This window comes from Puma concolor, chromosome B4 (assembly GCF_028749965.1).
Source record: "Puma concolor isolate L17-30 chromosome B4, mPumCon1.1.hap2, whole genome shotgun sequence".
Lineage (NCBI taxonomy): Eukaryota > Metazoa > Chordata > Mammalia > Carnivora > Felidae > Puma > Puma concolor.
Window position 1 is genome coordinate 9,112,792 of NC_141673.1, and position 13,140 is coordinate 9,125,931.

General features: G+C 61.1%; 1 protein-coding gene across 3 annotated transcripts in view; it reads right to left on the bottom strand.

The window, feature by feature from the left end:
* Positions 1-3,773: 3,773 nt before the first annotated feature.
* CACNA1I (calcium voltage-gated channel subunit alpha1 I) overlaps positions 3,774-13,140 on the bottom strand; it is a 116,135-nt gene continuing 106,768 nt past the window's right edge. For 2 of the 3 annotated variants that reach the window (XM_086712218.1, XM_086712216.1), the window contains 5 exons: positions 12,837-12,983; positions 12,340-12,462; positions 10,324-10,489; positions 8,601-8,800; positions 3,774-7,670 (listed from right to left, as the gene is read on the bottom strand). In XM_086712218.1, the coding sequence (XP_086568344.1) occupies positions 7,041-7,670; positions 8,601-8,800; positions 10,324-10,489; positions 12,340-12,462; positions 12,837-12,983 (1,266 nt within the window). In that variant the 3' untranslated portion in view covers positions 3,774-7,040. The remainder of the gene's footprint in view (positions 7,671-8,600; positions 8,801-10,323; positions 10,490-12,339; positions 12,463-12,836; positions 12,984-13,140) is intronic. The other variant, XM_086712217.1, reaches the window with a different exon arrangement.

Below are 13,140 nucleotides of genomic sequence, written 5' to 3' on the forward strand. Positions count from 1 at the left end.
ACCTGTCACTACACCTTAGCAGCTGGCATAGGCCTAGCACGTAGTATATGCTCAACAAATACCTTTGGAAAGACGGAAGGGACACTTCCCTGGAGGGGCAGTCAAGAAGGAGAACCAGAGGATGTGGGTGGCCTGGGGGCACTGTGGGTTGGCTGGTCTTGCCCATGCCACCACGTCCCCCTGGTGATCGGAGCAGCCCTGCCCTGGCCCAGATATGGGGTCCGCAGGTCCGAACCAGCCCAGCCCAGGCCAGCCTTGTCAGCTGCCCTTCCCCGCAGGACCAGCCTCCTGTCCACACAGTCCCAAGGCAGCCACGTTACCATGGCAACAGCGATCGGAGGTCACAGCGTTGGAATCCAGAGGACGCCTCCCTCCTGGAACGCCACCACCTAGTCAGAATCTAATTTTCATTACAGCCATAATAGTGGTTTTACATAATTGCACATATATTAATACCTAACGTGCCAGTGCCTATTTGGTTAAAATTCATGAATTCGGGTCTAAATAAAAAGTGCTGATGGCTGAAGTTTTTCATTCTCTTAAAGTGTGCTTAGGTCGGTTTTTTAAAGTCAGTCTCTCTCCTTGGCAACAACTTGCTCTTAATCCTATTATTAATGGGTAAGGGAGAGGAAAACAAAGCAGGGCCCTGCTCCCCGGGGACACAGCAGCTGCAGAGGGGGCCGTGGCCACGCAAGTGACAGTCACCCCTGGCACTGCCTCCCTGTGTGACCCAGAGTACACCATTCTGTCTCTCTGGGCCTCGGCTTCCTCTGGTAGAGAAATGAGAGATGGGTTTAGCTGGCCTCCAAGATCTCTTCTGCTTCCAAAACACAGGCACGTAGCTGACATTTGCTGAGGCTCAGCCTGGCACCAAGCTCTGGGCTGGGAGGAGGGACGATGGTCACTGTCTTTGAGCTGGGACACAGCCAGGCAGCAGACAAAGCCACAGAGCAGCTTGGGAGGCTTCCTGGAAGAAGTGACATTTGAGATGAGACCAGAACGGGTAAGTAAGGGTTCGCCAGGGAATGGGGAGAAAGGGAACAGGTGAGGTGCTGGAGGGTGGGCCTCGTCCTACAGGACGCTGAGGACAGGCCCAGGTGGTCAGGGCCAAGGCCATGTTTAGACAGAGTTGGGGCAGAAGTAAACCGGTGCCCACTCAGCCAAGGGGCTACTGCCATGGGGCCTGTGTTCCCCAACACTGGTCACCCTGCCGTGTGTGGGGCTTGGGCACGGTGGCTGGGGCCCGTGTGGAAGGAACCACAGACAGGGCCGCACTGGGTTCTTCTCTGTGGCCCCAGCATCCGGCTGGATCGGGGCCCACTAGCTTATCTTCCTCACAAGTGTTAGCGGAGGGAATGAAGCCAGAGCTTGCCTGAGGCCTCCGACCTGTCAGCTGAGGTCTGTCAGACCGGGGGCCCCCCGCACACCTGCCTCTCTTGCCCCAGACCTGGGCCCTCCCTCTGGCAGGCGGCAGGGCGAGGCGGCGGCCAGAGAGAGGCCCGGGCTGGGGGGAGAGGTGTGGGGTGGGCAGCGGGTGGGTGGCCCCCAGAGGGAAAGGCCTTGGAAAGGCCTGACCACAAGGGTCCCGGGAACGAGGAGGCAGTGGCGGGATGGGGACAGAGACGGCGGGAGCAAAGACTGGAAGGAGAGCCGCAGGAAATGAGGCGGTGATCGGGGACGCGCCAGCTGAAGGGTCAGGACTTCATCTCGCCGGCAGCCTGGAGCCCTGGAGAAGGGGCCCCTGGGTCTGTCTGGTGGGAACCCCGTGCTGGCTGCTCGGAGCTGTGGATCGGAGGAGCTCGTGCTGGCTCCGGGAGGTCTGTGACCATGCAGGGGCACCCCAGGTGATGAGACCCCTTAGCAGGCAGCAGAGTGGGCGATCCGGAGAGGCTCGCGGCAGGCAGAAGGGCAGGCTTGGTGATGGGTCGATGGTGGCAGAGGCAGAGGGAGGAGTTGCGGCCAGCATCCTGGTTTTCAGGAGGGGCTGGGTGATTGGGGAAGGCCATCTCGGGGTTTGGGATACATGGGGTCTGAGGCGCCAGGTGGGGGCATCCAGCAGCTCTGTCTCAAGGGGCTGGGTGAGGAGGGGCTGAAGCCAGGGGTCCACAGGAGCCAAGGTTCCCTGGGGACCTCTCGGCCCTGGGATCCACAGCTGGGCGGCTAAGCCAGGCCTCACAGGTGAGGGGTGAGGCTCAGGAGGGGCAGCCCGCTGGTCCAGGGCCCCAGGGTTCAGACGGGTGGAAAGTGGGGGTAAGATCCCTCTCCGGATGACGGCAGGCAGCCGGGAGCTGGGGCCAGGCCTGCTCTCACAGATCCGGGCACCGCAGCAGGTGTTGGGACCTGCACTCAGGTACACTCGCTGCACCTGTGCATACGCCTCAGGTTCGCCCCCTCTCCCTGCACCCCTGCACCCCCTGCTTCATCTGCAGGGAGACAGATGCCCAGGTAGAAAGGCCTTTCAGGGGTGCCCCCGCCTCGAGACACCCAGAGCAGGGAAAGCCTAGTGCTCTGAGCAGGTTGGCAGTCAGCCTGGAGCACCACGTCCGGCTCCCTCGGAGGAACCTGGACGGTGGCAGATTTCGCTATTATCTCCGAGAGCGGCAGCGGCCACCGGAAAGGGATCACAAGGCAAAAACGGGGGACACGGGGTGAGAGGACAAAAGGTAGCCTTAGCTCACCCCCATTCTTCAGAGTGGGTGGGGCCTCAGAGACGGAGGTGCTGCCCTGAAGGTCACACCCAATGCCCCCATGTCCCTGCCCCGGCCATGCCCCCAGGGAGAGAAAGGATACATGCGGGGGACAAGAGGCCCAGACAAGGCTGGTGGGGATGGGCAGCCCCTCTCGCCACCAGCTTGGCTGTTCTGCTCTCAGCCTGTGGATGTCCAGTCTCCGGACTTCTCTGGGCCTCTTGCCTCATCTTGGAGGGCAGTTGTGACAGTTGCCCATCCCAGGGACCACACCCCAGGCCTGGCGTGTTCCCTCCTCCCGGCAAGTACACAGCAGTGTGTCCTTTCCTGCTCCTAGGCAGGTGGGTCACCCCCACCCCTGGATCCCAGAGTTCAGTCTTGGCCAATCAGAGCATGGCAACTCCATAGCACATACCCAAGTCAGCTGATGAGATTCCATGGACTTTGCCAGACTGTCAGGGAGAGAAGCTGTCATTCATCTGGGGATGGGTAGACAGGCCCTAAGCCTGGGCTGCTGCTGGCCACTAGGGGAGGAGGGGAGCAAACATAGAAGGAAGCTGATCCAAGAGGTGAAGAGAGGCTGTGTCCTATTAACATAGTTGGAGCCCTTGATCCAACTATACCTGAAGCCGACACCATCTCTGGGCTTTTTAGCTACTTGAACCACTAAGTCGTTTCTTCTTATTTTTTTGTTTCCTCTCCTTTTTCCTTTTCTCTCTCTCTGGCTCTTCCTTTTATGCTTAACACTCGTTCGAATTGGGTTTTTGTCTTTGCAGCCGAGAGAGTCCTAATAAGACCCATAATATGAATTCAGTTAACAGTGCCAAAGGTGAGTAGATTACTCCCACACAGGCCCAGCATCTTAGCTACGGAATCAGAGCGTGAGAGCCAGGCTCCGCCTCCTCCCCAGCCCAGTTGACCTCAGCCATGGGAGGACCTTTCCATGGGGGCATTTTTTCTAGGTCCCAGACACCCTAAGCCCCACAGCTTGAACATGATGGAGAAAACCTATCACCACCCCACCCCTGGGAACCCCCCCAGCTCGACACCCACCCTGCTACAAAAAGAACAGCACAGACACGTAGAAAATTTCTGAAATAGGCTTCTGGGTTTTTATTCAAAACAACACGGTGGGAGCTGCCACTTGGTTTCTCTATGCCCGGGCCATCTGGGCCAGCAGGGACCAGCGCCGTCAGCAAACAGGAGGGAAGTTCATTCACACCATAGAAACTGTACAGCGACTGGGAGTGCGATAGTCACAGCGGCAGGGCCAGGCTGAGGGCTTCCTGGAGGAGGCGCCCTCCGCCTCCTCTCCAGGCCGCAGCTAGGCTGAGGCTCCACCAGGAACACTGATTATTGCACAAAGACAAAAAAAAAAAAAAGTACGTGTATCTGGGCTAAAGAGCGGCTTCTAAGACCCCAAGCCCTTACACAGCGCAGCAAAGAGGGCCGGAGGTGGCCCTGGACACAGAAGGCCCTAGGGAAAGGATCTGGCGGGAGGACGGGCCAACGGGCTGAAACCGTGCACGCTTCATCCTTTAGGGGGCTGCCAGGTGCAAAGGCGGCCAGGGAGGGGACAGGAAGAGGGTTTGACCACGGCAGGCCACGGCCCCTTCGGGTCTTGGGTCCATCTGTGGGGGTGCCAAGGCTCCCGCCAGCCACCACTCCACAGAGCCCCGCGAGCAGATGGCTTGGGGTGCCGGCACCAAGTTCTCCGCTCTCCCCGGGGCCAGATCTGTGCGACTTAGGGTTTGTGCTTTTGTGATGAACAGATCGCAGGATCAGGAAGGCAGAGGGACCATCCAGCCAACCCTTAACCATTTTGGCTTGTCCCAGCCAGGCAATCGCGGCTAATCCCCTAACTCCTGTACACAGGAGCTCACAGGAACAAAGCCAAGCGCCTGGGAATAGCATCTGGAACCCTCCAGGAAGAAACGCCGTCTCCCGTGACGCCCCCCCCCCCCCCCCCGGCCACCCTGGTTAACCAGGTTAACCTGGTGACACTAGGGAAGCCACTTCCCCGGTCTGTGTGTGGAACAGCAGCACACGTGGCTCAGGGCCGCCGTGCGGATTAAAGATGACGCCTGGGCCCAGAAACTGGACGCTGCTGACCAGCACCGGATGCCAACCCTCGAACCCCAGTCTGTCCTCCACTCGGCCTTTCCGGGTCCCACGTCCCTCTTCCAGGTTCCAGCACACGCCTGTCCAGGAACATGTGGACAGGCACGCTGTCTCCCCTCTGGCCGCGATCGCTCAGGGCCAGAGCAGTGCTGGGAGGGAGGGTGAGGCAGAGCTACCTGTGACCTCTTCTGCCCTGGAGGGGCACCCTGTAACAAAACAATCAGCGCGGCAAGGGAGGCGGCACAAGGCTCCTGGAGCGGGCAGCTTGGGGCGCGGGCCCGGCCTCCCCCACCAGCCGAGGAGCCGGCAGGAGCAGGTGCGGCAAGACCCCCGGGGTCTACACGCTCCCTGAGCGGGAGGGCCCGGCCGACCCCTCACCCCGGAGGCCGCCATCCTGGGAGGGGGGTTCCTTGCTTGGGCATCACCTTGGCGTCCTCACGGCGGCCCACCGTCTGCACTTCTGGGTGAGGACGGCAAAGCTCCAGAGGCTCCAGGGCTCACCCTGCGCCACCCCCCACACCATCTCCGAAGGGAAACGCTTTACAGACCGTAAAGCTCAAGCCACCCATTACCTCCTCCCTGGGCTGCAGCGTCCAGGCCCCAAGTGCCCAGGAGGGACCGGAGCCCATCCAGGCAGCCAACCGCCCAGTACCACTCGCCAGCCTGGCCTGAAGGCAAGTTCTTTAAGGTCAGGGTTTGGGAACGGGGCCCCCTCGGCAGGGCCCAGCAGAAGCCATTGAGGAGATCTCGCAAAGGCGAAGGGCCTGGTTATTGCTGAAGTGCAGTGTCCCCCAAACTTGCAGCCTTCCCCCTCCCCAGGACTCTGCCTGTCTGCAGACGACCTCCTCCACCACACTCCCAATGTCCTTCTTCAAAGTCGCCTTAAATCCACTCGCTTTTGAAAACTTTGCCTTGACCTAAGCAAGGTCTGGAAATCGTGGGTCCAATGTGCTGTTTATTTCCTAATAAATACTGAAATAAATGCGTAACTCTTCAAATAAAAGAAAAAAACACCCATCTGTGAACCCATTTGGGAAGCACTGCTATTTGAACCTTGATCTGTAGCCTGGGAAAGTGGTCGGGACAGGGGAGTGGGGCTGGTCCTAAGGCTAGGCAGGTGCCCCCGCCCCTGCTTAGAACCTTATCAGGTCTGCTTCTCCCTGAACTCCACAGGAGGGGGGCAGAGCTGCTCAGGGGGTCAGCGGGGAGCAGGACCTCTCAGAATGACCATGACCCAAGGTCTGCCTGGAGGGTAAAAAGTAGTTAAGTAACTGTCACTGACTGTCTGAGCCCAGGGGGCCCGCAGGGCACCCTGGCCAGCACAGACCAGGCAGGTACTCTTGACCTCCAAGCATCTCATGGCCTGCTTAATACCCTTTCCCCTTCCTCTCTCCTGCAGCCTCCATGCCTGCCCTCGGCCTTCCTGGGGGCAAAGCCATGGCAGACCCCCACCCCTGGAAGTGCCCACTGGCTGAGCCCCCTGCCCAGCCTTGGAGCTGCCCTCCACCCCCACCCCTGCGCTAAGAAATTACAACTATTCACCCCTGATTTTCCTAAAGAAAGACGTCTAACTGGTTGACTAAGAGTGTGCTCTGGGGCATCTACAAAAGACTGTTCACAACAACTAGACAGTCAGGAACAAGACAGACACCCCAATACGTGGGGGGAGGATCTTAGCGGCGTTTCTTCTTTAAAGGAAAAAAAAACGCACCCTGAATTTCACCTCTTCTTCTGGGCCTGTCTCCCCGGCCATGGGAACTTCAGAGGCCTGAGAGCCTCTCCCAAACTACTCCCAACCCAGGGGAGACACCAGAAAGCTCAGCCGTTATCACGCCAGCAGCCCCATCTGCCCTGGGGTAGGTTTGGCCTGGGTCCTAAGCATCAGGCAAAGGCCCTGTCGGGGCGCCGGCCTGCACCCCCCAACTTTAGCACTTTCTGGAAATCATAAGCTCTCAGTAAAAAAAATAAATAAATATATATGTCTGTCTCTCTCTCTATATATGCATATATATATTATGTATATGCACGGGAAGGACCACAGCTGGGCCACGGCTGGGGCCACCACCGAGCCGCGGCTAACCCAGACCCTGCTCAAGCCCACCCTCTCGGCGGCCTGGCGCTGGCCGGCCCCTGCGCGACCCCCAGCTTGTGGCCGAAGTATTGCTGCCTGCCCCCCTGGCTCCTGAGGTAAAAGAAGGTGAGACGGGGCGTCCGGCCGGGCCCCTGCAGCCTTCATCTCTTCCTCTTGCTGGCGGCCTCCCCCGGCTGCAGCTCTCCCGGGGCGGGCGGCAGCTCGGGCCGCGAGGGGGCAGGGCCCGGCGCGTCCTTGCTGTGGTCGGCGGCCCAGGAGGGGCTCCGGGCCAGGCCGCGGGGCCGCGAGGGGGCGCGCGGGCGGCCAGGGCCGGCGGCCAGGCTGCTGGTGCTGCTGAACCTGCGGGCGGGCGTGAGCCCCGGCAGCGGGGGCGGCGGCCCGAAGAGGGACGTGAGCGACAGGCTGCTGAGGGTCTCCGAGTGCTCGCTGCCCGCGCCCCCGCCGCCCGCGCCGCCCCGGCCGCCCGCGCCCTCCTCGTCCGAGGGGTCCATGGAGTCGTGGTGGGTGCAGCCCGGGCTGGTGGAGCCGCCGCTGCTGTGGCTGCGCTGGTGCGCCCGCAGCCCGCGCAGGGTGAACAGGCCCCGGCCCCGCAGGCTGAGGCGGCGGCGGGCGGCGGGCGACAGGCCGGCCCGCGGGCCCAGTGCGGGGGCCGGGGGCCCCAGGGCGCGCCGGGGACTGTCGCTCAGGGTCAGGCTGTCCTCCAGCGTGGTCTGCAGGCTGCCGGCCGAGCTGCTGCGGCTGGCCTCCAACGACGTGTCACTCCCCGTGGCCTGCAGGGAGGCAACAGGGGCTGGGGGCCGCGCAGTGTCCCCCAGCCCTGCCCCTCCTCCGGCGGCCTGCCCATCCCAGGGACACGGGCACGTTCAGCCCCTCCCGAGCCTCAGGAACTCCCTCCCGAATACATCCAGGACCCCACAGCCTCTCCCCTCCACCACCCATCTGCGCTTCTGGGTGGTCCTCAAGGAGGTCACTGGCGGTGACTGGGTTCCCTGCCCCACCGGGCTCCTCCGGTCCTCAGCTGGGAACCTGGGTCATTTTACTCAAATGCAATCACATCGGTCACACTGTAGCCTCAGGGCCCCGCCCCACCCCTCCGGGACCTTCCTTCCCACCAATCTCCCCCTTGCCTGCCCCCAGTCCCTAACCCCACCCCCCAGCCCCAGCCCCTGCTGCCTGGAAATCTCTTCCCCAGACACCCACATAGCTCACCCCACACTGCCTTCCCAGAGCCTGGAAATGCTCCCCGCAGAGCCCCTTCCCGATGCAACATCCTCTCTAGCATGCATCACTCTCAAGTCGACTGTCCTTTTTATGCATTTATTTTGGCTTCCCATTCCCCCCTCTCGCACCCCTGCAACACAGCAACTAAGCGGTCCACCGTGCAGCCTCCCAGCCTAGCACACAGCCTGGCACAAAGCTGGGGTCAGCGGTGGGACCAGCGCCGTGCCCGGCTCGGCTGCTGTCATACTGTGTGAGCCGGGGCAGCTCCTGCTCCTCCCTGAGCCCTGGCACCCACAGAGCCTGTCCGCTCTGTGCCCTCTGCCTGCCCAGGAGGTGGCCCTGGCCAATGCTGTACAGGAGGTCCCGCAGGCCAGACCTCCCATCCCCCAGATCTGCCCCTCCACCTCCACCTGGACATCAAGGTCACACTCAGATGTTCCCCAGCAGGAGAGCTCCCGGAGACGGGGAGGCGCCCATACCTGCCGGAGGAGGGTGCAGTTGACATTCGGCGACCGCAGGGATGCCCAGGAGCCCTGCAGGGCAATCTTGGGGAGCGTCCCAGCGCCAGCCACCTTCTCCTGCCCTTTCTGGCTGGCGGACACAGCAGGGTGGAAGAACTCTGCAGGCATGGGCAGGAGCGGGCTGGAGGCATCCGGGGAGAAGGGAGTCGGGGGTGCAGCTGGGGAAGGAGGAGAGGAGGAGGGGGAGAGGGCTCAGGCTGGTGGGTCCCTGGACGCTGGGTTCTAGGCCCGCAGGCAGAGAGGGCTTCCTAACAAAATGACTGTGAGACCGTGGGTAAGTCTCCCTCTCTGAGAGTTGGTGTCTCCACCGCGAAACCCCTGTGACTCCTGGCACGCGCAAAAGCAAGCCTTTGGAGCCAGCGGACCCAGGCCCCAGGACCCCTGGTTCCCTTCCTCTGCGAAACAGGGACCACAGGCCTACTTGAAGGGATGGAGAGAAGGCTGTAAGAGCAAGAGCCAGCTGTGGGGCTCCCGGCCCGGGACCAGGTGCACGGCAGATGCCTGCTATGATCAGCCACCCTCTGAGGGTCTGGACACCCCATGGGGTCCAGCCAAACCTGGGGGCCCCTCTGGGAGGGCGGGCAGGGTGGGCACTGCACTGGACGGGCAGAGCAGACGGAATGCTGCTGGACCTGTCTGGTCTGCTCTGCTGGGGATGGAGAGGGGCAAGGAGAGGGTGAGAGGAGGGCTGGGGCAGACCTGGGGCAGAGCCAAGATGGCTAGACAGTTTGAATGCCCCCAGCCGGGGGAGAAGGGGTTCCTATTCTATATCATCTTATTATTTAAGGAACACACAAATGAATGATTAACTAAAGGGGATGGGATTTCATTCAATCAGAATGGCTCTTGGGTCCTGTGCCCTGACTTCTGGTCCAGGAAGCCTGGGGTCTGGGGTCTTGGTACCTCAACCACCAAGGTTGGCTTTAGGGAGAGTCCTTGGAAAAGTCACTCTACCCCCAGCTCCCAGAAGGCACTCCATGCCAGGCCTTCCAGAAAAGTACTTGGGGTGGGCCCAGGGTCTTGGGAGTCTCTCTTCTGCTGAGCTCCTCTCTCTGCCCTCTTCCCCAGCCAGTGCTGGGGAACCAGATTCCCATCACCCTCCAAGGGGACTAGAGGTGAAGGTGAACCCGAACGATGAACAGATGAACTTGGTCCTCTCCTCGTGCCCACAGCCCAGCCAGAAGCTCAAAGCACAAACACAGGATGCTGAAGGTAGGGCCGAAGGATACATTTGAGGACATTTTACAAAAGGGCTACTGAGGCCATGAGGCTTTCTGTTGTTCAACATCTCCTTCTGTGAGATCTGTGGGACAAACACCTCTCAATTTCAGCTCTAGAAAATCGCTATGATAATTTGGCGTAATTTTGGATAATTTTCCTTCTGTTTAATGAGAGCTTTGTGTGACCTGTTTCCCTTTTCACCACAGCTCCTAGGAGCTCACCATGAATCTCCTGGGCTTCTGGTATAATTGCTAACTCACCTCTCTGTATTATTGATCTTTTGTCATGGTTACCTCAGACCTGAGAGTCCCATCTTTTATTGTCAAGTACCCATCCGGTTCTTCCTGGACTCAATGTAATAGTCTGGGCAAAGACACTAAGGAAAGCACTCAGCCAGCCCCTCTGAAGCAGTCGCCGGAGACTGGGGCCGCGGGGAGCTGGTGGGGGCCCCCACCCTCACCTCGGCCGCTCTCGTGTTTCAGCCAGGACCGGACGGGGTTGGATGGGACAGTCTCCCTCTCCCACAGGAAGTTCTCAGGATCCGACGAGACGGCCGTGTTGGACAAGGGGAGGAAGCATTCGCCCCCCTCTCCTCCGTGCATGGGCTCAGGGGCATCCGGCTCACCCTACAGGAAAGGGAGGGAGACGGGTCAGGGTGGTGGAGAAGGGGACAGAGGCCGAGCCTGCCCCAGATGCCTTTACGCCCCTGCTCCATGGCCCAATGCTCGGGCCGCTCTCACTGCCCGAGATGGCCTTCTCCTCGCCTCTTCCACCTGCCCACAATCGTCATCTTCTAAAACCCGGTGAAAGGGCCCCACTTCCAGGAAGCCCTCTCTGGTGTTCCAAGCAGGATGCAGTTTCCTGCTCCCTCACTCCTTTCTTGACCTCGAGACCCCAAGGGTCTTCCTTGTCTCTGTAGCCGAGTGCCTGGTACAGACCTGGGCCCCGTGTAGAAGTCAAGTGCAGGTTGGTGAAGGGATCAGAAGACAGGTGGAGCACTGCGGGGCCTCCCTGTGAGCACGATCTCTCGGACAGGTCCCTTCGCTTCCACATCCATAAATGACAGAGTAAACCCTCCTTCCTGGCTGTGGCGCCCGGAAGCTGCCTGGCAGTCCTTCCGGCACTCCCTAGGCCTTTCCTCAGCCCTGCAGGCAAGGTGACACCCCACCCAGCAAGCTCCTCTAGAGCTGCCTCAGTGCCCCCTTCCAAGGCAGATGGACCCCCCATGACTTCCTCTATGAATCCAGAACAAAACCAGACTACACCCACCAAAGGCCAACCAGGCCCCAGAAATGGTGACCCTGACATCCTGTGTAGGGGAGAAGCACAGGGGTGTGGGGAGATGCAGGAAGGGGCTGGGTGGCTGTGGGGGCTGCAGGAGTTGTCAGCTGTTAGGGAGGGGAGGGAGGGCACAGGGAGGGAGGGGAGGGAGGGCGCAGGGAGGGAGGGAACTAGAAGGTGGAGCTGATGGACAATGGCCCTGGGGACAGTGGTGCCAAACCCAGTCTGCCCTGGGGGCCTAGGGGAAAGAGCTCTCACGGGCAGGGCCACTGCACCCCTACCTCAGGCCAGGCAGTGCCCCTCCCCCTCCACAATTCTCTTACATCCCAGCCTCGAGGTCACAAGCCCAGCAGCAGACCCCTCCTGCCTGAGTCTGCAAGATGAACCCAGTGGCCCTCCCGGCTCTCCAGGCCTCCTCGGACCGCCGATCTCAGGGGCAGAAGCTGGGTACCGGCCCCAGGGCTGGCCTCCCTGTTCTGCCGTTGCAGCTGTGTGGGGTGCACAAGCCGCCTCACTCCTTGGAGCCCCCATTTACTCAAGCGCGAAACGGGGCCAATCCCCAATACCAAGAATCGGGAGACAAAACCTGAGTGTAAGCGTCTGACACACAGTAGGCACTTTCATCTGGTCCCACTCCCCTCTGTTCTCTGCAGCCTTGAGCCCCTACGCCCCATGGGTTTGTCCTGCTTGGAACAACTCCCATTAAGTGAATAATAAATATCCAAATAGGGGCGCCTGGGTGGCTCAGTCGGTTGAGCGTCTGACTTCGGCTCAGGTCATGATCTCCCGGTTCGTGAGTTCGACCTCTGCATGGGGCTCTGTGCTGACAGCTCGGAGCCCGGAGCCTGCTTTGGATTCTATGTCTCCTCCTCTCTCTGCCCCTCCCTCACTTGTGCTCTCTCTCTCTCTCTCTCTCTCTCTCAAAAATAAATAAATGTAAAAAATAAATAAATAAAAATAAAAAATATCCAAAGAAACGAGCAGTGGCTGAGGCCACTGACTGCCATGACTGGGGCCCTAGCTGGGTCTGTTGCTGTGTGACTTCAGATAAATCACTCCACCTCTCTGAGTCCCACCGCCCTCATCTGACCCACCAGAGATGGGGGCCCACCACACAGCAGGTGCAGCGTAAATGGTGCACTGGGAAGCAGCAGTGTCCTGGCCGGCCAGGCAGAGGCCCCACGGGGCCACTCACCCTGCTGTCTTTGGGGCCGAGTGGGCAGGCCGTGGGGCCCTCCAGACTCAGGTCATCACCCAGCAGGATGGAGGAGGACTTGTCTGAGTTCAGGGAGAAGGCCTCCGTCTCGGCCAGCTGCACCTGTGGGGAGGGGCGGCGGCCTCAGTGCGTCCCTGGGGCAGGGATGGGGCAGGTGCGGTCCTCCGGAAAGGCACGGGCAGGTGGTTGGGGTGCAGAGACCTGCTGAGCGTGGGCGCTATGCCACCACGCTCAGGGAGCCCGGTCCGGGCAGGGGGTGGGGGTCAACACGATGGCATCACAACCGGCAGCGTGCCAGGCCTGGGCTGGGCCCAAGGGCGGGCTTGTTGCCGTGGGCTGCGAATGCTGCAGCTGGCCCACTTGCCCCCAGACCCAGTGCCCCTCGAAGCTGGCCGGCGTTGGCCAAGTGGGCCCAGGCTGTTCCCTCGGGCTGGCCCCCACCGCCAGGCGCCAGCTCCCTCCGAGGCTGCCCTCACCTCTTGCTTGTCGTGGTGACACTTCTCGCAGCCGGCCGGCGAGGAGTAGTGATGGAAGATGGAACCGGACAGGTTGTCAATGATGGTCAGCTCCCCCTCCAAGGAGTCCTTGATGATTAAAGAGACGCTGTCCAGCCACAGGTTCTCCTAGGCGGACGGGGACGGGGTGGGGACAGGCGGGATTATCGGCCGGGTCCGGGGACTGTGGGGTGGGCGAGGCTCGGCCGCCCTCCCGGTTCTCTGCGCCCGTGGCGTGGGCCCGACCCCCTCGTCACAGGGTCGCCCCTTCGGCGGGGCAGAGCAG